Source organism: Ornithorhynchus anatinus, chromosome 8 (genome assembly GCF_004115215.2).
Source record: "Ornithorhynchus anatinus isolate Pmale09 chromosome 8, mOrnAna1.pri.v4, whole genome shotgun sequence".
NCBI classification, from domain to species: Eukaryota; Metazoa; Chordata; class Mammalia; order Monotremata; family Ornithorhynchidae; genus Ornithorhynchus; species Ornithorhynchus anatinus.
Genome location: NC_041735.1, coordinates 14588227 through 14611962, shown reverse-complemented (window position 1 = coordinate 14611962; position 23736 = coordinate 14588227). Strand labels below are relative to the sequence as shown.

The following is a 23736-nucleotide window of genomic DNA, read 5'->3' as shown; positions in this document are numbered from 1 at the left end:
CATGTGAGGCTCACAGTCTCCATCCCCATTTTACAGATGAGGTAACTGAGGCACAGAGAGGTTAAGTGACTTGCCCACAGTCACACAGCTGACAAGTGGCAGAGCCGGCATTTGAACGCATGACCTCTGACTCCCAAGCCCGGGCTCTTTCCACTGAGCCACGCTGCTTCGCTGTATTACGCTGCTGCATTACACTGCTACAGTCTGAGTACAACCCAATTCTCATATTTCCAAGTGATATTTTTCCACAGGATTCAGGATCTCAGAGCAACAACTATATCAAGGGAACTTCTATCTGTGGAATTACATTCTTGGAACTCTCCACTTCATAGATGCTCCAAAAATAATTTCTTCAGGGAGACTTGGTTTTACAGAACAAAAGAAAGGGAAAAAGCTAATTGCCTTCTCCGGTGGCCAAAGTTGGTCTAAACTATAAGCAAAGACACTGATGTCTTCAGAGGACTTCTTTACCATAGACCCAGCCTTCCCTAATTCAATTCTTTTCAAGGGATAAAAATAAATAATAATGACTATTATTATTACTATTTAATTATAATTGAATTGATTATTATTATTTAATTATAATTATTATAATAGTATTTAAGTGCTTACTATGTGCCAAGCACTGTACTAAATGCTGGGGTAGATACAGAAAACTAGATCCCACCTAGGGCTCCCTGTCTAAGTAGGAGGGAGTACAGCTGTTGAATTCCCATTTTAAAGATGAGGGAACTGAAGCACCAAGAAGTGAAGTGACTTGCCCAAGGTCACAGAGCAGACAAGTGGTGGAGCTGCGACTAGAACTCAGGTCCTCTGACTCCCAGGCCCTTGCTCTTCACAAAAGTCCATGCTGGACCTAATGTGAAAACAAGTGAAAATAAAAGAAGTTGCAGCCACTAGTCAGTACCAATTTAGAGTGAGCATGACCAACCATTAGCTTATTTAGGGCTTAGGCCAAAGAATATGATGAGTGATTCAACTGGTAAAATGCTAAAGCTATTTGCAAACCTCTCTGCAAACTAATTCAGCCTTCTGCCAGTGGTTGATAAAAACTGGGACGTTGTCTTAAAACAGTTGGGCTAAATCCTCTCGAAGGAAAAGGCATAGGCCCAGAAACTTCACTTGGCTCTAGCCTCGGACATCGAATATACTGGTCACTGATTTTTCAGATTTTAATTTTTAACTTGCAAATTATGAGCAGTGGATTCACACGAAGTAAATAACGAGAATGATATTAAAAAGACACCTGCTTACCTTGTTCCATCATCTCCAGCAGACCTTTCTTAATGAGTTCATCACGACCTTGTCTTGTGGCAATTTTTTTCTCTAACACTACACAACACACAAATATCAAGAGAAAGGACAGTTAAGAACCATTCCAAAACATATGCTCACTCATTTGAAAGCAGCAGCAGGCAAGTGATCTTGGACTCAATTACACTAACTGATAGGACATAACCAGACAATAAAGTTTAAGTGTTGGACCATCACGATAAACACATTTCACTCCTTGTGTAATTTCATTTGCTCACCAATTCCAAGTCTCTCTCATTAACAAAACCACAAAGTGTTGTGAGTGAGAAACACATAGACGGGAGAGGGGGAAGGAATAGTAAAAGCTATTTTAGAAAAAAGCAACAACATAAATGATTTCAAAGGGAATGCTATGGAAATACCCATTCTCTAAACCTGCTGTTCTGTGGATCTAAATGCTTAATAATTTACCAGCCAGAAATGCATCCTTCTTCTGCCTCCATCACTCTAATATTTGGTCTGTGGTGTGAATTACAATTTGCTCAATAAATTTCAACACACTATTGAGCATACAAGGGAGACCTCTGTATTCTATCTCTTAAGACATTTTCCAGACATATAGGAGCCAACTCCATGGGGTCATAGGGAACAATGACTTTTCAGCTTTTTGAGCCTGACTCTCATCCTTTTTCTTACTCAGGTCTCTGTCAAGATCTGAGAATTTCCAATTGGGGCTGAAAAGACACCAAATGGTGATTTTTCCAGCCTGCTAGCACATTGAATCCTCTTCCCATCCCGCTCCCCATGTCCCCTAACATTCATGCCTCTTTTTCAATCAAAATGAAAAGTTGGAACCTATGCCAATATAACAACAGTTAACAGCATTGGAGGCTTCATAAAATGGAATTGTTAGGCAATGATACTTCTCCCACATCTAGACAGTTGCCAAATCCTGTTGATTCCTTTCTCAGAGCATCATGAAAAGCAGTTCTTTTCATTCGGTCCAATATCTAAATCTGTTTTGTATGCTCTGGTCACCTTTCATTGAAACTCATTCTCCTGCTATTAAAACAACTGATTCCAAATTATCCTCCACCCTTTTTAGACAAAACCATTCCCTTCCTGGAGACCCCGGCTTCAGTAAAGTTTTCTGCTCCAATTAAGTGGTTTTGCATACAGGATCTGTTTCACAGGTGAAAAGTATCAAGTGCCCACAAAATGATTAAAGAACTCCTCCGGCATTTTCAAAGTGACCCCATATCTTGAAGGTGCAAGTGACTTGTCTATATAAACCAAGTAAAAATCTTCAAGAAAGAGCTCCAGGCAAAACAAGGCTTCAGTGGAGAAGCAAAGATTCTTCTCTACCACAAGCTTCTCTTTAAGTAGTGGGTTTTGAGATGGAAGAGGGATGAAGACGTAAGAACACTAGCTAGAAAAATGTAGACACTTGAAATTTGTTTATCATTTCTTCATGGGTTCAGGAAAAGATGGCGGTTCTGATTGAACTGGTGAACAGTCCCCATATCTATGGGCCTCTGACTGATCTCTGAGGTCAGGAACAATCTAGGCCTTCCAGGGCCCCGCTGAACCACACCTACCTTCTGAACCCTTGGGTCCAAAGCCTCTGGGGAAGCGAGGGAATACAAAGCAATTGGGGATTTTCCAAACTTGAACTGGAAATTGCTACCGGCTCAGTCCCTTACCCTCCCTGACTCTTCTTCCCTAACTCCCTTTTCCCCTCTCCTGCAGTGGATGAGGTGGGATCCTCCAATTGGCACATTTCCAACCCGAACTCAAAAATCCAAAATCACAGGGAGAAGAAATTTCACTATAGTTCCCCACGTTCCACAGCAAAGGAACAAAAGGAGGTAGGTCAGGAAGTGAAAGGAGATTCCACTGACTCTAATAAAGCCAGTCCATGTTTCATTAGCTTCTTTCAAGTTTTACCCACCGCTCTTTCAAGATTTGAAGAAAATATGAAATCAAGACGCTACTTGGCTTGGCCCTCACATTTTCAGTTATCTAACATTTAGTTATATAAGCTGTGCGAGGCCACAGGAGTGAGCATTTATTTCTATGGAAGATTTCTAGAGAATCTATTACAGAGTTCTGCTCACAGCAGAACAATCAAAGGCATTTATTGAATGTCAGAGAAAGTAGAGTACAGTAGAGATGGGAGACACACCCCTTTCACAAAAGGCTTAGAATTAGAGGGTGAGATAGACATTAAAATAAATGCTAGCAATAGTTTGAACATAATAATTGGTGTTTGCATTAGGGTTGAGTATGATCAATTTTACCTTAATAAGAGGGGTGGGGGAGGTGTCAACTGAAGTATACTTTATTACATTTGTTATTGTGATTCAGTGCTGAATGAATACCGGTTAGTTAAATGACAGAATCAGTGTAAGCTGGATGGGCCCAAATTGGCTTAGAGAAATACCAATCAGTAATGCAACTCATAATTTAAATATAATTTACCTTGTTTTCTTTTCCAACTCAGAACTTATTTTGTTGCTAAGGAAATGTCTTGTTAATGTACTTACCTGCCGAAGTTTGTTTCAATTTTTCATTTTTCTTTTTCCGCCACTTCCAGGGTTTGAAGATCCTGCCCAGTGTGGCCAGTTTGCTGTTCCTTCTTACAGGCGGTGTTCTAATTCCTGAGACCAAATATTCTGAACGCACTGCGGGAGACTGATCCATCTCATCTGTGAAGAGAAAAATAACAGGGTTCCTCATTATAGCACTACTCCTTGGCGCTCTATTAGAAAGAGAATTCCAGTTGCTTTTGTAAGGCCTGTTATTGTCAAGGGTCACAGGGAAAAAAAAAATGATCATTCTTGCAGGTGTCAAATGATCTAAATCTTCCATTGGATCTCATATTAGGCTCAAGTCTAAATAAAAATATCTTGGACTGATAGGGTATTTTCCTTCATAAGAAATCCAAATACTTTCATATCTCTTATCTCTTTTGTCTTCAAAATAGCCCTAAGAGATAGGGAAGGACAAATATTATTACTTCAATTTTACAAATGGGGGCACTTGGAAAAGAGAGAAGTTGAGAGCTTTCTAAGGTCATGTAGTAAGGTAGAGCTGATATTAGAACTCAGGTGTCCTGGTTCCCAGGTTACGCTGCTTTAAAATCATAGAAAATATATTATTAAAAATATAAAAGAAGAATTTTTTTACAGATTTTTTTTTACTGGGGATTTCCATCTTTGGAAAATACCCTCTACAAAATGCCTCTTGCTCTTGTTATTAAGACCTTGTGAAAGAAAGACCATAACTTGCATTTTACTAGGACTCTTCCTTCCAATTTTCCTTTTGATACCATTACCCCCTGCAGTGCAATATTCTGCCACTGTTCTACCCTTAGCCCGCTGTTTCAGTAAAAATCCTCATAGATGGAAAGACTTTTCCAGCAATACTAGCCACCTAGTTAATAATAATGTTGGTATTTGTTAAGCGCTTACTATGTGCTGAGCACTGTTCTAAGCGCTGGGGTAGACACGGGAATCAGGTTGTCCCACGTGGGGCTCACAGTCTTAATCCCCATTTTACAGATGAGGGAACTGAGGCACCGAGAAGTTAAGTGACTTGCCCAAAGTCACACAGCTGGCAAGTGGCAGAGCCAGGGTTCGAACCCATGACCTTTGACTCCAAAGCCCGTGCTCTTTCCAGTGAGCCACGTAGTTCCAGAGCACCTCACTGGCAGAAATAAATAATTCAATAACTCAATCAGTGGTTATGTTTAGAGTGCTTACTTTGTTCACAGTATTGTATTAAGCCTTCAGAAAGGTAAAATGGAGTAAGTAGTCACAATCCTTACCATCAAAAAATGTATCATCTAGCAGGAGAGAAAGACATTAAATTACAGGGAAGGGAGTGGAGTGAGTCCTAACTGCTTAGTGGATAAAAATTCAAATTCAAAGGTAAACAATTGGTGGATCAGTAATTTAGGGAGGTACAAAAGTCAAGGAAGGCTTCTTGGAGGAGATGTGACTTTAGTAGGGCATAGAAGATGGGGAGAGTAGTGGTCTTTGAAAGGGGAAGGAGTTCCAGGCAAAAGGGAGGATGTGAATAGGAGGTTGGTGGCAAGAGAGACGAGAACAGGCACAAGCATTAGAGGAGCAAAGCGTATGGGCTGGTTTGTAGAGGGTGAATACTGAGGATAAACCAGGGTTACAGAACTGACTGAGTACTTTAGAGGTAACAGTGAGGAATTTTTGCTTTATTAAGAAATGGACAGGCAACTACTGAAGATTTCTGAGGATAAATTAATTATGGTACGTCCCTATTTACTAAACTCTGGGGATGATACATGATTTCTAGATAGGACAAAGTCCCACTCTCACAATGGGCTCACAATCTAAGAGGGAAGGAAAGTATCTTCTCCTCATTTCACGGATGAAGAAACAGACTCAGCAACTTGCCCAAGGTCCAGAGCAGGCCAGTAGCAGAACTGGAACTAGAACATGGGTCTCCTGACTCTCAGGCCTGTGCTCTTTCCATTAGGCCATTTTACTTTAGAAAGGAAAGATGATTGAGGAGCCTCATAATGCTGAAAAATGAAGAAAGTTAAGAGGAAGAGGTAAGGGAACTGAAAAGTATGTTTAGGTAAATTGGGAAGTAGAATAGTAGAAGTGCAAGGAACAAAGTGTCTTTGAAATATGTGAGTTGCTTTAAAGTGACTTACAAGTGCCTTAGCTATGCAGGACCCAGGGCTGGTTTCAGCAGAAGCAACAGCAATATCATTATTAGTAATAATAACAACAACTGTGATATTTATTACTAAGCACTGGGGTAGATACAGGATAATTGGGTCGGATACAGTTTCTGTCCCACAGTCTAAGGGGAGGGGAGAACAGAGATTGAATCCCGATTTTATAGATAAGGAAAATGAATCACACAGAAGTTGCTGAAGAACATGCAGCAGACAAGGAGCAGAGGCAGAATTAGAATACCAGTCCTCAGACTCTGTTCTTGCTCCTTCCATCCATTAGGCCACGCAGCTTCTCTGAAAAATAACTTGCAGAGAGCAGGAACACCTTTTCACTTCCTGCCCTCTCCTTCCAAAAAGTTTTTTTGGGCTTTCCTTCCCAGTATTTCACTTTGTTGCCAAGAAAACCGGGATGGCAATTTCTCATTTAAATGGTTGAATGATGCCTGCCCTTAGGCTTTGCTTTATGAAAACACTCACTCCTGGTTAGGGTGGCATGTGTTTAGAAACATGAGAGGAAACAGTGGATAAATTGTAAGGAATGCTTCCTGCTTGAGACTGAAACAATGTCTTGGAAGAAATGTCCTAGCATAAAATGTACAACTGTTTGGAAACTCTGACTAGGACTTCTAGAAGAATAAGATTTTTATGGGTTTTATGTAACATAATTATTGATCTGAGGGAATTAATGCCTGAAAAATGAATATAAAAGTCACCAGCCTTACAGCTTCTTCTTATTTGAAACTTACAAAAAGAACCGAAATAGATACAAAGGAAAACGGCTAACAAGAGGAGGAGTTTTAAAATGAAAATTGATGCAGCAGAAATAGCACTGAGTGCAGCTCTTCTCATGACAGAAATTGGAACAAAAGATGTGAATTTTTACCAAATAACCTATTATGGCTACAGTCAACTACAAGTATATCCTTCTTGCATAATAGAGGTAAACAGCACCTCTCTTCTGACTTCAGAATGCTAATGTACTGTGGCTGCCTGAGTAATTCCTGACAATGCTCTCCTCACCTTCAAAGCCTTATTAAAGGCACATCTCCAGGAGGCCTTCCCTGACTAAACCCTCATTTGCTCTTCTTCTACTCCCATCTGTGTCACCCTCACACTTGGATTTGCTCTCTTTATTCACTCCTCCCTCAGCCCCATGGCACTTAAGTACATATGTGTAACATTTATATTAATGTCTGCCTCCCCCTCTAGACTGCAAACTTATTGTGGGCAGGGAACATGTCTTCCAACTCTGCTATACTAAACTCTCCCATGGGCTTAGTACTGCTCTGCCCACAGTAAATATTCAGTAACTATGATTAATTGATAGCTTTTCCCGGGATAGTTCAAGTGTATAAGTAAATAATGAATGAACTGTCTGGTTTAGCTGATACTCTGGCAAGCTGCTGGCTCCGTAAAATTCACTTGGTATTGCAAGTTTCACAGAATGCTTTATGTTCAACCCGCATATTTTGCTAATCAAATCTGTTGTCGTTTTAACTGAGAACACAGAGTCTAAGGGTTTCTTAGAGTGTCATTTGGACTTATTAGCATGAGGAAACTATAAAATCACAGTGCTATGGAGATCAAGATGGCCTTTATTTCCACAAACCTAATCCACCCCAGACAGTATCATTCTTAGAAATGTTCAGTGAAAAAGATGTACAGCTTCCTCCCAGTTTCTAATCATCACTGCCGGAAAAAGTATTTACTCTTTAATCTAATCAATTAAAGTTTCTCCAGCTGAACAGCAAGAATCTATCCTCTTGTCTTATAATTTAAGTCGATGACGAATCTCTTTTTTCTGGATAGAAATTATTCGGTACTCCTAAATCTGATAAAGAGGGAAGGAAAAAAGAAAAATAATGTGTGGAATAAGAGATAGGAAGTGGGGAGGCTGTGTGAGGAAACTTGAATGCTTCAACAAGTGAACACAAAGGAATTGCCCAGTACCTGATGCCCTGAATGAGTCAAATGTTAACTGTGTAACCCAAAATTTACATTCTATTGTCTTCCATATAGACTCAAGAACAAAAATAAAGAAATATTCCAGGGAGGGAGAGTACACAGATGTCCCAGACTCATAAATAAAAAAGATATGATCAACTGCTATCATTAACCACATAAAAGTTCTCCAAGCTCTTGTTTTTTCTGTGATTGGAGTTTTCAGTGGTAGTAAGCCAGTTCCCACAAGCTGCTGTAGCTACAAAATCAGCATGCATACCCTAGTATCAACTGTGTCCTTGGGCCAGAAACAGCCCAAAGCTTGCCAAAGCTTGCCGACATTTGACCAGCTTTCCAAGTTCAACACATTTTAAATCTATAGTCAACATTTTAATTATTCTAACTGCACTTTTATCCAAATTTATACAAGTCAGGAAAACCCATGTGAAATATGCAAAAGTTGGAAGTAAAATCATTCTTCTTAGAGCAAGCATTCAGTTTGAAAACATAAAAGAAGTCATGATTACGTGCATTGTGCTAATGTGCAGCAGGGACCTATCAGTAGGCAGAACTATTTTCTACTCTCAAGCTGTTGCCACTAGAGATAGAATGAAAAGCTTCTATGAAATTTGCATCTCCTCAGCTAAAGGCCTTAGGTGGTAACTGTGTGATAGGCAACCCTTCCGAACACAACCAGTCGACACCATTCCTAGAAGCAACGATGCCAAAGTGTGGCATTTGCAGAATTGCCTTATATCGTATCTCAGAACTGCAGAGCTTCCAGACACCTGTCTTACTGCAGTAACCAGAAACACAGACATACAAATGCTCACTAGTATTTTAAACAAAGCCAGAATTTCTCCACTAAATCTGGCAAGGAGCCATTATGAAGAGACATTTACCAAACTGGGTCCACTAAAAGGCTCAATTAAGCTCAAATGTAACAGAAATGTCATATCTTTTTTATGGTATTTATTAAATGCTTACTATGTGTTAGGCACAGGTTAGAGTAAGCTAATTGGGTTTGACACAGTTCATGTCCCACCTGGGGCTCACAGTCTTAATCCCCATTTTACAGATGAGATAACTGAGGCCCAAAGAAGTGATGTGACTTGCCAAGGTCACAGAGCAGCCAAGTGGTGGAGTCAGGTCCTTCTATTCACTTGGCCATGCTGCTTCTTTAATGCCACATCTTACATTTATCAGCATCCCCCTTTCTTATCTCCCATATCTGGCACTGATTTCATGACGCTAACAAGAGAAATTTAGTAGAATTAATTTTTCATATTCTTCCTATACTTGTCTGATCCAGATGGGGTTGGAACTGCCAGTGCTAAATGACCCAAAGAAAACAGCCTGTCCTTGGACAATATTTTTGGTACAGCAGGGAGAGAACAAGCCAGCCTCCTGATATTTCTCATATGATTTTAAGACTCTAGAGCTAAGAGAACAACAGAATCTTAGTCCCAGAAAAGGTTTCAAGAGGTCAAGACACCTTCAGGCAGATAGATACCTAGAATCTAAACCCTCCAAGTGAGGTGATCTAGGTGAGATGACTATCCATTCCTTTAAAAAAAAATCCTTACAGGTAGTTGGTTTGGAATAAATACGGGGACCAAACAGCTTTACATATGGAATAGTTACAGAGCCTGGAAAGATTAAAATCAGAGTAAGTCTGTGTATTGTTTCATGGGTGAGAAAGGAAAGTTCAATTATTTCTTGGGTGAAAAATTCTTATACAGAATTAAGAGATTTCCACCCAGACTAAGATCTTCCATTTTTTTCTTTTAATTTACAGAATTTCACCTATTTTTCTTTTTTCTTTTTTACTTTTAAAAAAAAATTCCTTCAAGCATTTTGGCTTACCATGAGAGAACATAAAATATAAATGGAACTCTATGGTCACTACGTAAGGAATTTACGAACCCCTCTTCTGCTTTTCCTGCCTTTTTAAAAGGCTTATTGCCCTGAAGAAACATAATGATTATTTTGAGGACTTCTGAAAAGATGCCTTTTTTCAATAAACTAATGTGAGCAAACAAAAGAGGCATCAACAGATCAAAATATTTGGCATTCAGAGTTAAAACACTTTTCAAAGGCTCCCCAATGAACCTGCACCATACCACTAAAAAAAATTATTAATGGTCATTTGGTATATATTCCTGTAACTCTGACATCATATTTGAATCATCTGACTTATTTACCTTCCACACCACTCAAACTTTGCTAGTTCTTTTTTTATTGTTTCACAGATTCCTACCTTTCTCTCCACTTGAACTACTATCCTGATGGAAGTCCTCGTCACTCTTTCATTGGTGTACTTTAATAATTCTCTTTACTAATCTTTCTGCCACTCCTCTCTTCAGTCTATCACATATATATATAAATATAAATATATATATATATATGTATATACACACATCTCCTCTCTTCCCAAATCTCCAATAAGCTCCCCATTGTCTCAATGACAAAACAAAACCAACAGGCCCTCCAGGTATGAAATCCCTTTCACCATCTCAGGACACCTGTGCATTCATTTGTTTACTTCATTATTCATTACACTTGTTTTTATTATTTATATCTGCTCGCACGCTCTTTTTACTATTTTATATACCTCAACTAAGTTCTTCAAAGGTGGGACACTTTTACTTTCTCTATGTGTCCCCCAAGAAGTCTGTACAGTTTTGTGCAGAATGCACAGTATCAATAAACGTTGCTGCTGTTGAAATCTACCATAGAAATATAGCTAAGAGAGATGCATGAACACCAGTTTCTTCATCCTGTCTTGTCTTTTTGTTATCCCATTGGTGGCAATGTTTGCAAGGATTGACACAGGTTGAAGCTCTGCTTCACTGCATAACAACTTCGCTTATAATCAGCAAGCTTATTTCTGTGTTTACCAGGATTAAAATATATATATATATAGAGAGAGAGAGAGAGACTATATAAATGTTTTTCAGACAATAATGAAGAGGATTTATGCAATTAAGATATGAGTTAAGTTTAGTGGCACTGTATTACTACTAACGGTGAATCATTCTTCTCTTAGAGTGAAGAAAATAAAATATTCTGCATGTGTCAACAGCAACTATAAAGTAACTGGCTGCAGGCCTAGACAAATGTCCAGCTGCCTCATTCACAGCAGAACAAACATCTTATGCAGAGGAAATGGGACACTAGATCAATCAATCATATTTATTGAGAGCTTACTGTGTCACAGTAAGCTTACAGTATAGAAGGGGAGAAAGACATTCATATAAATAAATAAATTACAGATACATATATAAGGGCTGTGGAGCGAGGAGGGGGGGCAGTTAAATAAAGGGAGCAAGTCAAGACAATGCAAAAGGGAGTGAGAAAAGAGGAAATATGGGCTTAGCCAGGGAAGACCTCTTGGAGGAGATGTGCCTTCAATAAGACTTGAAGGTGGAGAGAATAACTGTCTGTCGGATTTGAGGAGGGAGGGAGATCCAGGCCAGAAACAGGACATAGACAAGAGGTTGGCAGTGAGATACACAAGATCGAGGTACATTGAGAAGGCTAGTATTAGAGGAGCCAAGTGTGCAGGTGGGGTTGTAGTAGGAGAATAACGAGGTGAGGTAGGAGAGGACAGGGTGACTGAGTTCTTTAAAGCCAATAGTGAGGAGTTTCTTTTGGATGTTAAAATGGATGGTTCTTGAGGAATGGGGACAACATGAAGTGAACGTTTTTGTAGAAAAATGATCTGGGCAGCAGAGTGAAATGTGGACTGGAGAGGGGAGAGACAGCAGGCAGAAAGGTCAGCAAGGAAGCTGATACAGTAATCAGTAGAATAGGATAAATTCTTGGATTAACGTAGAAGCAGTTTGGATGAAAATGAAAGGAGGGATTTTAGCGATTTTGTGAAGGTAGCACCAACAGGATTTGGTGATAGATTGAATATGTGTTGAATGAGTCAAGGAGTCAAGGATAACACCAAAGTTATGGGCATGTGAGACAGGAAGGATGGTGGTGCTGTCTACAGTACTGGAAAAGACAGAAGGAGGACAGGGTTTGGGTGGGAAGATAAGGAATCCTGTTTTGGACATGTTAAGTTTGAGGTGATGGGAGAACATCCTAGTAGGGATGTCTTGAAGGAAGAAGGAAATGCAAGACTGCAGAGAGGGAGAGAGAAAAGGGCTGGAGATGTAGATTTGGGAATCATCTGCCTAGAGGTATTAGGTGAAGCCATGGGAGTGAATGAGCATTTTTGAAAGCAGTGGGAAGATGCCACTGGAGAGAACAGTTGAAGATGGTCGTCTAAGAGGAAGAAGGAGGGGGTGAGTGTTTTCATAAGGTGCAAAGGGGTTGTGTCAGATGCACAGATGTAGGGGATGGATTTTGAGAGAAGACAGGAGGGTTCCTCTCGAGATACTGCTGGGAAGGATAGAAGAGTTGAAGAAGGGAGAGGAGGAGAGAGGGACTAGAGAGGAGTAGGGATGTCTGCTAGTTTCATTTTTTTCAAAGAAATAGGTAGCCAGATCATTAGGGACAAGGGATGGCCTAGGAGGGGGGACAGGTGGTTTGAGGAGGGAGTTAAACATCTGGAACAACTGGAGAGGGTAAAGGGCAAGGGTGTTGCTAAGGATGGAGAAATCATTTGGTCGTGCAAGGAGAGGGTTCTCAGGAATCAGTGCCCTCTTCTTCATGATTTTAATTAATATGATAATAGCAATACTAATATTACTAAAACAATCGCATTTGTTAAACGCTACTGTGTGCTACTGCTGGGCTAAGTCCTGGGGTAGAAGCAAGGTTATCAAGTTGTTCGAATCCCGGCTCTGCCACTTGTCAGCTGTGTGACTGTGGGCAAGTCACTTAACTTCTCTGTGCCTCAGTTCCCTCATCTGTAAAATGGGGATTAAGACTGTAAGCCTCATGTGGGACAACCTAATTACCCTGTATCTACCCCAGAACTTAGAACAGTGCTCTGCACATAGTAAGCAACAAATTCCAAAATTATTATTATTAAGTCTGTCCCAGACACTGGCCCACCTACGGCTCAAAGTCTAAGACAGAGGGTAAACACCTACTGAATCCCCACTTTATAGACGAAGGAACAGAAGCACAGAGAAGGTAAATGACTTGCCCAGTCACACAGCAATCACGTAATACAGCCAGAATTAGAACCCAGGTCCTCTATCTCCCATGCCTGTGCTTTTTCCACTAGGCAACACTGCTTCTCTTGCTATTAGGTAAAGGAATGTTGGTATTTGATAGGTTTAGCCACTTTTTGCTTCTCTTAAAATGAGACTGAATCCTGGGATGCCAATTATTGCAACCAATATTCACATAATGCAAGTGTCAAGCCAGGACTTAAGTAGATTTTGCACGTGCTTAGAGAACACATTACCACCCAAACCAGGAGTGAATGTTGGGGCAATAGTTGGAGAGAATGAAACTTTGAAGATGTAATTCATTATGATATTCATTAAACCCAAGCACTGGGTTGGTAATACTAGGATACATACAAGATAATCAACTCAGGCACAGTCTTTGTCCTACAGTCTTAGAGAAAAAAAAAAGCAAGCAGATATTTATTTCACCCCAAATTTACAGATCAAGAAAGTCAGGGAACAAGAAGTTAAAGTAACCTGTCCAAGTTCACACAGAGGGTTAGTGGCACAGCTGGGACCAGAAGTCAGTTCTCCCAACTCCATACTCTTCCTCTAAACTACTCTGCCTATTCTGTCTTCCAGAACCCTTTAGTTCAGGCAGCATGCAAATCACTAATAGTATATGAAATATTACACAATAATGACTAAGTCTACCTGAGTAAGTTGTCTCAATAATTCATGCCTTAAAATCCACCCTTGCCTGAAATGTTCAGAAAGGAAGATTGTCTGATATACAAGGTATAAGTGTAGTGTACTTTGGGGCAGAATTATCCAGCTAATTTGCTCTTATAAACACACCATTGTCAAATATCAGGTTGTGTTTCCACTGTTTTTACCTGGTCTTCGAGTTTATTAAGGCCAGGAGCTTGGATCAACCATTTCTGGCAGATAATCAATTTTTAACTTGCCAAACCCCTTTCCCATCCTCCAAACTGGATTTAGCTTCAGTAAGTGAGAGAACAGAATACACCCATCAGACAGAAAAAAGAAAACCAACAAAACAAGTACTGTTTAATCTCTTAGTAGTTTTTTAGACTCAATTCTTTTCAGAAAATCTCCATCAAGAAAGTTGACTTACTACTTAGCAAGGTTCCTTGGGATTCCATTGAAGTGCAAATACAGTAATAATGCTCTTTTCATGACTTTGCACTGAGGTGTCAGGCAGCCGCAGCACCTCTTACCATGTGTAATATTCTTCATCACATTAGTACCTAATTAGTAAATTTTTTTTTCCCTATTTGTCTGTGGAAATAAAAATTGCAACTTTCTCTTCTCTCTCAGGAGGAACAGGAAAAACAACCTAAATGTCAACAAATGAAACTGCCAGATTATTATTAATATTATCTCATATTTGGTAAGTGTTTACTATGTGCTGTTCTAATACTGTCCTAAGCACTAGAGTAGATACAACTTAATTAGGTCGGACATAACCCCTGTTCCATATTGGGTTGCCATTCTAAGTAAGAGGGAGAACAGGTATTGAATCCCCATTTTACAGCTGAGGAAACGGGCATGGATAATCAATCAGTCGTATTTTTTGTGTGCAGAGAATACAATATAACAGAGTTGATAGGCACATTCCCTGCCCACAGTTAGCTTACAATATAGAGAACTATAAAAAGTTTAATGACTTGCCCAAGATCAAGCAATTGGCAGAGCAGCATTAGAACCCAGGCCCTCTGACTCCCAGGTCTGTGCTCTTTCCATTAGGCCACTATTTACTCTGATTAAAACAACTGTTCAGCACCCAAATAAACAAAATCTTGAATTGACCCCTTCTCCATCCTGCTCTTCTCTTCCCCTTATCTTCTAATGATCTGCTATCCTATCTGCTGTGGCATGTTCTGGTGAGGGGAATTTGGAGAAAATCAGATTCCTCATCCCTAGAGGCTAGTGAACCAGATTGTGTCTAAGAACAACACCGAGGAAATGATTCTACAGGACCTTTTCAGGCTGCAGGGCTGAAGTGTCCAAGCCCTCCTTCCCCTATTCCTTTAACTGTTCATTTTATGCCTTACCTCTCCTTACATATCCTCTCCTACCCACATTTTGTCTCCAAAAAGAGATTAAAAGGGAAGCAAGCAAACACCCCCAAGAGGTGTTTTTCAGGCAAAAGTGTCTTTGCTGGAACTGTCTGGTTTCCTTCTGAAAGTGAATTCTGAAAAAGCAGAGTGATTCCATTCAGAGATGTGTAGTCAAAAAATGGAAGATGTGGCATTCATGACCAGTTGGGAAACTAAAACTGTGGTGTTTGCCAAGTCAATACAATAAAATAGCCTTTTATTTAATTAAAATGTGCATTCCTTCTGCTTATTTTCAGCTGGTGTATGTATGCTAGCTTATCAACTCAGAAGTATTAATAACTGAGTGCATACTGCCTACAAAATACTGTACTAGTCTCTTGGAAGAGTATGATAAAGTTAGCAGACCTGGTTGGTACCTACCCTGAAGTAGATGCTTAAAAAAAGTTGAGATTATTTTATTTACATCTGCACCTTTTGGAGAGCAAACAGGTAGGGAAAACACTATTCAAAACACTACGTGTTGATCAATGATTAGTCTGAACCTGCAAGGTTGTTTTCATTCTCAATCCATTCAAAAGAGAGACAAGCTGGTGCTTTTATGGAATTGCACAAAGGCACACTTACTGGGTGTTAACTACTATGGTTCAGATGAACAGGAAACTAATTCTGAGTAATTTTAATCAAAGATTCCTTAGTTGAACTTCACATCCTCCTTAGAACATATCCAATTTAACAATATTAACAAGAGGCACAGATTAAAATAAAAAACAATAATGGACCCTGATATTCTGGGTCAATTTATCTTAATTTCCCAGTTATAGAAAAAGCTGGAGAAGGCACAGAGAAATTCAACTAAGAAGATCAGGAAAACGATCCTTATGAGGATAGACTGAAAACATTAGGACTCTCTGGTCTGGAAAGAAGGAGGCTGATAAAGGATACAACTGAAGACTACAAAATCATAAAGAATGTGGATAAGAGCAGCACGGAATGGCTGTTCACCAAATGTCACAAAACCCTGTTGCTTGATGTGGGTAGGATCTAAACAAACAAAAACAAAGCCTTCTGACCACAGTGGGTAAGAATCATATGGAACTGGTTATTTTGTGCAAGAAGTTATGTAGGCTGAAAAATATTAGTAATCTCAAGAGGAGTCTGGATAAATTCACAGAGGATGGTCCATATGGATTACTAAAAGGAAAGTTAGGGGTTGCTTGGTGGAAGAACTCTAGAAATAAGAATCAATGTCAAGAAAGACAACCATGACTCAATTTCTCTAACTAACCCTATTTGCAATGTCAGAAACATAATTCTTGGCTGGATGGACTGTTCAATTGAACCAGAATTGATTTTTCTTATGGGGAGCAGCATGGCCTAGTGGAAAGAGCACTTGATGTAGGAACCAGGACAACTGAGTTCTAATGCCTGCCTGCTATGTGACTTCAGAGAAATCACTTAACATTTCTTTACCTCAGTTTCCTCAACTGAAAAATGGGGTTAAATACCAGCTCTCTCTCTCCTTGACTGTGAGCCTAATGAGGGTCAGGGATAATGTCTGATCTGTTTTCCTGTTCTTATTCTGGCAGAGTGTTTGGCACATAGTAAGCACCTAAATGCCACAATTATTATTATGTTATGCCCCAAACTTAGAAAGTTTGGGACATAAGCACATAAGCATAAGCTAAAATTGAGCAGAAAAGAAACTGTAGTATTTATAGCTACAGCAAACTATAAATCATCATAGCTATTGGCATAAATCTCAGAAAAATTGTTCATAGAAAAATTCCAAGACAAATCTGTGAGATTCTTAGATTTTACTCTTAACCTTTTACTCTATTTAAACCCAGAAACTTAATAGCTCAAGCCTGTGTTTCAATAATTTGTGAGTTTTCCAAATAGTAACTAAATAGAAACCGAAGGACAGATAAACTGTTTTGCCAATAAAACATTTGGAATTTTCTTCTTCTGTAAGCATGTGTGCAATTCCTAAAAATCATAGAATTCAAGTGATATTACAGTGCTATTTCATTGGCATGATTCAAATAACACCACATTTTGATTCTTCTTTGAAAAATACAACAGGGTTCACATGGAGAATTTAAGCCTCCAAATAATTCCAAGAATCTAATTTTAGTCGATACTTCAATTTACGCTCATTTTATCCCCCCCAAAAATTTAGACTGAGCGCTCTGTGAGAAACAGGGACTGTGACTGGATTATCTTGTATCTACCACAGCACTTAGGTCACTGCTTGGTCCATACTAAATACAAATAACACGATCATCATTATTCCCACAAAATTCTCATCAATAATAAAATTGACTTTACTTTCATTTCTGATTTCCTTTGATTTACTCCTCTGATTGTAAGCTCCTTCTGGACAGGGAATATGGCTACCGTTTCTATTCTCCCTGTACATTAGTACAGTGTTTTGTGCAGAGTAAATGCTCAATAAATACCACTGATTGATTACTGTATGAAATAACTCAAAGGTGGGCAACAGAAGGAAGGACTAACAAGTGGCCTGGATAATCTACAAATCAGCAATTGAGTGTTAGTTAACTGATACTGTAGAAGATGAAGATTCTGAATTATTGTGGCATTTGATAGCTACTCACGATATGCCACGCTCTGTAGCATATATTGGATTATAGTATAGTACTATATTGTATAGTTTTGGAATATATATTGGTACAGTCCCTCTTCAACATAAGGCTCACAGATTAAGTGAGAAAGAGAACCTGTACTGATTCTCCATTTTACAGATGAAGTAACTGAGGCACAGAGAAGTTAAGTGACTTGACATAGATCACACAGCAGTTTGAAACAGTAAACACCTTTAATTCAAGCAGTAAATCCTAAGCAAATGATACGGATAACAATCATCTCATCACAGTCACAAAACCGTTGCTTGCACTGGGAAATAGTTAGGTTTTAACATTCCCACAAGATGATATCTAAAGCAGTTATGTATAAAGTTACTGCCAAAACTAAGCAAATTTTCCACTGGTTATATTCTCTACAAAAAGCTTTAGCAAACACATGGTCTTACATTTAGGGTGCATATCAGGAGGCATGAGAGCATGGAAAGGAAGTGGCCAATTCTTAAAGAGTCCATGAAATCTGATGGCAAACCAGGAACTGTGATTTTATCATATGACTTTTTCCCATGTCGACTGTAAAAAAAATACATTAAAAAATATAATAGAAACCCATCTGTTTAGCATAAACCCATAATTCTGCCAACAGTAGCCAAGATCTGCTAGATACATGGTCATTTTTGATTCAGCCCTGAAATTCAGCCCTGAAACTATAAATCAATATTTTAAGGGGAAATATTTTACCCAGCTTAGACATGGAAATTAATTTGGGAGGCTGAGTCCAGAATCCAGGAAAACAGTGTTCTTGTTATAAAACCAGTGAACTTGTGAGTAAACTAAAAATAAGCCAACCTCTCCATTTTGGTCAAAAATGATTATCAGAGACTGCTTATGTATGATATGTTTTTAAAAACAAATGCAGTGTACTCTGCTCCACATGCAGTAGTGGCTCAATAAGTAATGTTGCTGCTGCTGATGATGTTTGGAAAATTTATTAGTAAAAGACCATAGCTTTAGCAGATTTCAAATTACAGTGTTCTTAAACTAAAATCACTCTCCCAGCAAGCTAGAACAGAGATACTCAACTAGGACTTCAGTGAGCAGAAATCTATTCTTTCCTGGCTTCATCATAAGCAGTCTGTTAGTTATAAATGTGGTGGGACAAGGGAGGGTAGAGGGGCTTAAGCTGGTGAAAAGAATGATGGGGCTGAATCCCCGGAGAGTGAGCATCCCTGCTGGTATACAATTCATATCACAGTGGTTTAAAATTGTGTTCAATCAATCAACCATTGACTTTTATTGGGTGCTTACTGTGTGGAGACCATTGTACTTACAAAGCAATTGGGATAGTACGATGCAACAGATTTTCTAGACATGTTCACTGACTACATTGAGCTTACAGTCTAGAAGATTATGTTAAAAGTAAAATGGATTATGCAAAAAAGGTCTCATTTACAAATTTTAAACAGTGAATATACAAATACACCTTTTCTATAACATATCAAAAACACAGTTAATCAATGGTATTTTTGAGCACTTCCTGTGCACAGAGCTCTGCACTAAATGCATATGAGAATATAATAAAATAGAGTCTACTGCTGACACAGTCTCTTCCCTGAAGGAGCCTACAATCTAATGGAAATGACAGACATTAAAATAAAGGATATTTACATAAATGATCAAAATAAAGGTGTCATCTACTTCCTCATAAGAATGTCCCAGTAAACCTTCTTCAGTAATTGACACTGTTATGTCTTCCTTAAATTTCTACATCACTGATGAGGAGACATCCATATCAGACCACTTTCTCATCACAGTCAGTGCCACCACCATCTTCCCTGTCTCTGAACAGAGCAACCTGATGGCTAGCCTTCCTTGATTCTTCTGAGAAGATTCTTCCTTCTCTTTCAACTCCCATATTCAGCCTGTCACCAAAATCTGTCTGCTCTTCCTCCACTTTTGCAGGATCCACCCATTTCTTCCATCCAATCAGCCACCACATTGATTCGGGAGCTGTCATATCCCAGTGTAACTAATACATCAGTCTTGTCACTGATCTTTCTATCTCCAGTCTCTTCCCTCTCTAGTCTAAGTACACCCACTGCCTGAATCATTTTTCAAAAATGCAGCTCAGCAGATACCTTCACAGTCCTCAGAAATCAGTGATTATTCATTTCTCTCATTATCAAGCAGAAACTCCACACCATTGACTTTATGGTACTCAATCAGCTCTCTCCATCCTATTTGCCTACTCTCATCCCACTACACCCCAATCTAGACTCTTGGATCCTCTCAAGCTACCTAACTGGGCCTCATTTTCCGATCTAAAACTTCCACCTTCTTGCTCATGACTTTCTTCCATCTGATATTCCCTTTCTCTTCAAAATGTCAGACCATATATCTCCCCATCTTCAAAATTCTCCTGAAATCACATCTCCTAAAAGTCTTCTATTAGTTTCTGCTTTCCTGTGATTTTATCCTTGCAACCACCACTTCAGCCCTTCTGTACCACCTGAGTGCATGTGAACTCACAGTCTCCTAGAGCACTTATAGACAAATATTATATACACTCTAACTTGAGCATTACCTCATATACATATTGCCTTTTTCTTCTTCCTCCTGTCGATTTAGTACATGCCTCCCCCCACTAGATTGCAATTCCATAAGGACAGGGAGATCATGCTTACTAACTCTACATTTTCAAGAAATTGGTACAGTGCTCAGCACAAAGTAGGCACCCAATAAATGATCGCTTGATTTGCTGTACAAATCTACTATACATATCAAGAGCCACCAGTGGTGGCAGGGTGAAACATTTCCCTAGGCCCTCTTCAGCAGCAAAAATGCTGTTCCTTCAACCAATTTACCCAGTCGTTGAATGAGACACTTGCTTCACCTTCCAAACCCACTGGTCTTTACTGACAGCCCTAAGATGCCATAAAATCAGAAGGTGAGTGATAGGATAAGGGATGGAATGGGTAGCAAAAGATTAAGGAGATTAAATCTATCCTGAAGAATCGCACTTCCCCAGCAGCCAATTTCATTTACCAATTCCATGTCTCTCCGTGCCGGTTTGGGCCAGGGTAATGTAAAACTTGGTGACTGCAAAAATATTGAGCATAGAGAATTTATCTTTCAGCTCACGGTTGGGGTCTTCATCAAAATAATAATAATAATAATGTTGGTATTTGTTAAGCGCTTACTATGTGCAGAGCACTGTTCTAAGAGCTGGGGGAGATACACGGTAATCAGGTTGTCCCACGTGAGGATCACAGTAACTGCGGCATAGAGAAGCGACTTGCCCACAGTCATACAGCTGACAAGTGGCAAAGTCGGGAGTCGAACCCATGACCTCTGACTCCGAAGCCCCGGCTCTTTCCACTGAGCCACGCTGCTTCCCCATAGACGCTGCTCCCTTTTAAATCTAGATCCCACACTCTCAGGTCCTCAGTTTCACAATCACTTCTCCAATGCAAACACACATCCATGATTTTTTGACATCTCTAGGCAAGGAAGCAGGTGTCTGGAGAATACAATTCTCTCGTTCAGCCCACACATCCGATCCGTTACCAAGACCTGCCGGTCTCACCTTTATAATATCGCCAAGATCCGCCCTTTCCTCTCCACCCAAACGGCTACCTTACTGCTACGGGCTCTCGTTATATCCCGGCTAGACTACTGTGTCAGCCGTCTCTCTGATCTCCCTTCTTCCTCTCTCGGCTAGCTTCAGTCTATTCTTCACTCCGCTGCCCGGCTCATCTTCCTGCAGAAACGCTCTGGGCCTGTCACTCCCTTCTTAAACACCTCCAGTGGTTGCCTGTCAACCTCCGCTCCAAACAAAAACTCCTCACTCTAGGCTTCAAGGCTCTCCGTCACCTTGCCCCTTCCTACCTCTCCTCCCTTCTCTCTTTCTACCGCCCACCCCGCACGCTCCGCTCCTCTGCCGCCCACCTCCTCACCGTCCCTCGGTGTCGCCCCTCCCGCCGTCGACCCCTGGGCCATGTCGTCCCGCGGTCCTGGAACGCCCTCCCTCCTCACCTCCGACAATCTAATTCCCTTCCCCTCTTCGAATCCCTACTTAAAGCTCACCTCCTCCAAGAGGCCTTCCCAGACTGAGCTCCCCCCTTTTTCCCTCTGCTCCCTCTACCCCCCCTTCGCCTCTCCGTAGCTAAACCCTCTTCTCCCCCCTTTCCCTCTGCTCCTCCCCCTCTCCCGTCCCGTCCCATCCCATCCCCTCAGCACTGTACTCGTCCGCTCATCTGTATATATCTTCATCACCCTATTTATTTTGTTTAATGAGATGTACATCACCCTGATTCTATTTATTTGCCACTGTTTTTATGAGATGTTCTTCCCCTTGACTCTATTTATTGCCATTGTTCTTGCCTGCCTATCTCCCCCTATTAGACTGTAAGCCCGTCAAAGGGCAGGGATTGTCTCTATCTGTTGCCGATTTGTACATTCCAAGCGCTTAGTACAGTGCTCTGCACATAGTAAGCGCTCAATAAACACTATTAAATGAATGAATGAATTTCCCCTTCTTTTGGGGGATTAATTAATGGAAAGACATGGAGGCTGAAGAAAACCTGATCATAAATAACATAAATAAAACTTTAGGTACCTGATTTAAGTTCAAATACTTTCAGAGCCCCAGATGGGCTTCATATTTTGCAAGACCTTGTATTGGTTTAGTGCAAACTTTAAAGCATTCTTAACAGTTGTTGCCTAAAGGGCTTTAGCTGAAGGCAGGGGCAGAATGAGAAGGCTATAATTCTGCCTCTTCATTTGTTCAGTTTCTATGGCAATTGACAGATTAACAGTAGATGAAAATGGGAATACCCATGCAGTTTAACACTTTCCAATTACAACCACAGTTTGCAATTCCTAGTTATAGATGTCAAAAGCATTCGCTCTCCAGTTTTGTCAGTGGTAATTATTTTTGCATATAGCACCTGTCTCCCCAGGGCTTAGATTAAGAGACACCAACACCAACCAAACGCAGCTGGGCAAACAATTTTGGCCACTGCCAGTCAGAACAAGATCTAAACTTAAGCATTCATTCTAAATGAATTATGGAAATAGAATCTAGAATTAATTACAGTTATTTAGGTGCAGGTGATAACTAATTATTTGAGGGATTTGGCAAATTAATCATCTTGGTTCTTTAGATATTGGCACTGGTGAAAAACTAATTCCAGGTAGGCTATTTCTGCTAAATTCCCCTAGTAGAGGGAAATCATATCACCCCTCCATTCTCAGTCAGCACAAATGGTGGAATACACATTAGTTAACTAGTCATTTCACTTAGTAACTCAAAATCTGATTCAGAAAAGATTTCCTGTTGTTTTTAAAACTGCACTAACTACAAAAATTCCATTCAGCCTGAAAATTAGCACTGATCATAAATTTCATTTGCCAATTCCATGCCTACCTTCTTCTATCACTCGTCAATCACTCGTAAAGCACAATGTTGGTCTGAAACAACTGTAACATTTCTTCAAGTGAAATTCACATACAAAGCAAAAGGGTAATAAAAATTAGAGATATTTGTTGATAACATACCAGACATTACCTGCTATTTTTATTACATGCAAATTTAAAAATACTAAACCAAGAAAGTTCTAAATGCACCCAAATCCCTTCCCTCAAAAGTGTTCTCTCCCTTTTTTGCAAACAATTTCCTTAAAACATGGATGAGGCCTACATTTTAGAGTGTAGTCCAACAGCAGGCATGGAAGCTTAAATTCATAGTCCAAACCATATGCTAAAAACTACTTGAAAATCTGCCACAAAACATCTTCTCCTTTCCCATACTATATGTAGACAAAATTAAAAATAGAGTTCCTTTTTCTTTTTGAGGACTGGCAATGCTTCCATATGCTGAACACAGTACAAGGAAAGATTGCAAACTAGACTGCATGAGATCATCTACACACCACCACTCTTGATGAAATGAGTCAGTGTTCATATAGCCCTTCATTAGGATCTGTGCACTCTGGAATGCATTTTTACAATTATCAGACTATTTCTCTAATAACTATAGTAAAACATAATGGAGT

General features: G+C 39.8%; 1 protein-coding gene across 4 annotated transcripts in view; it reads right to left on the bottom strand.

Moving 5' to 3' along the window:
* The window catches only part of PHACTR3 (phosphatase and actin regulator 3), a 163970-nt gene that overhangs the window by 65673 nt on the left and 74561 nt on the right, over positions 1-23736 (bottom strand). For all 4 annotated transcript variants that reach the window (XM_029070013.2, XM_029070012.2, XM_029070016.2 and 1 more), the window contains exons 2-3: positions 3801-3962; positions 1255-1332 (exon numbers count right to left, since the gene is read on the bottom strand). In XM_029070013.2, the coding sequence (XP_028925846.1) occupies positions 1255-1332; positions 3801-3962 (240 nt within the window). The remainder of the gene's footprint in view (positions 1-1254; positions 1333-3800; positions 3963-23736) is intronic.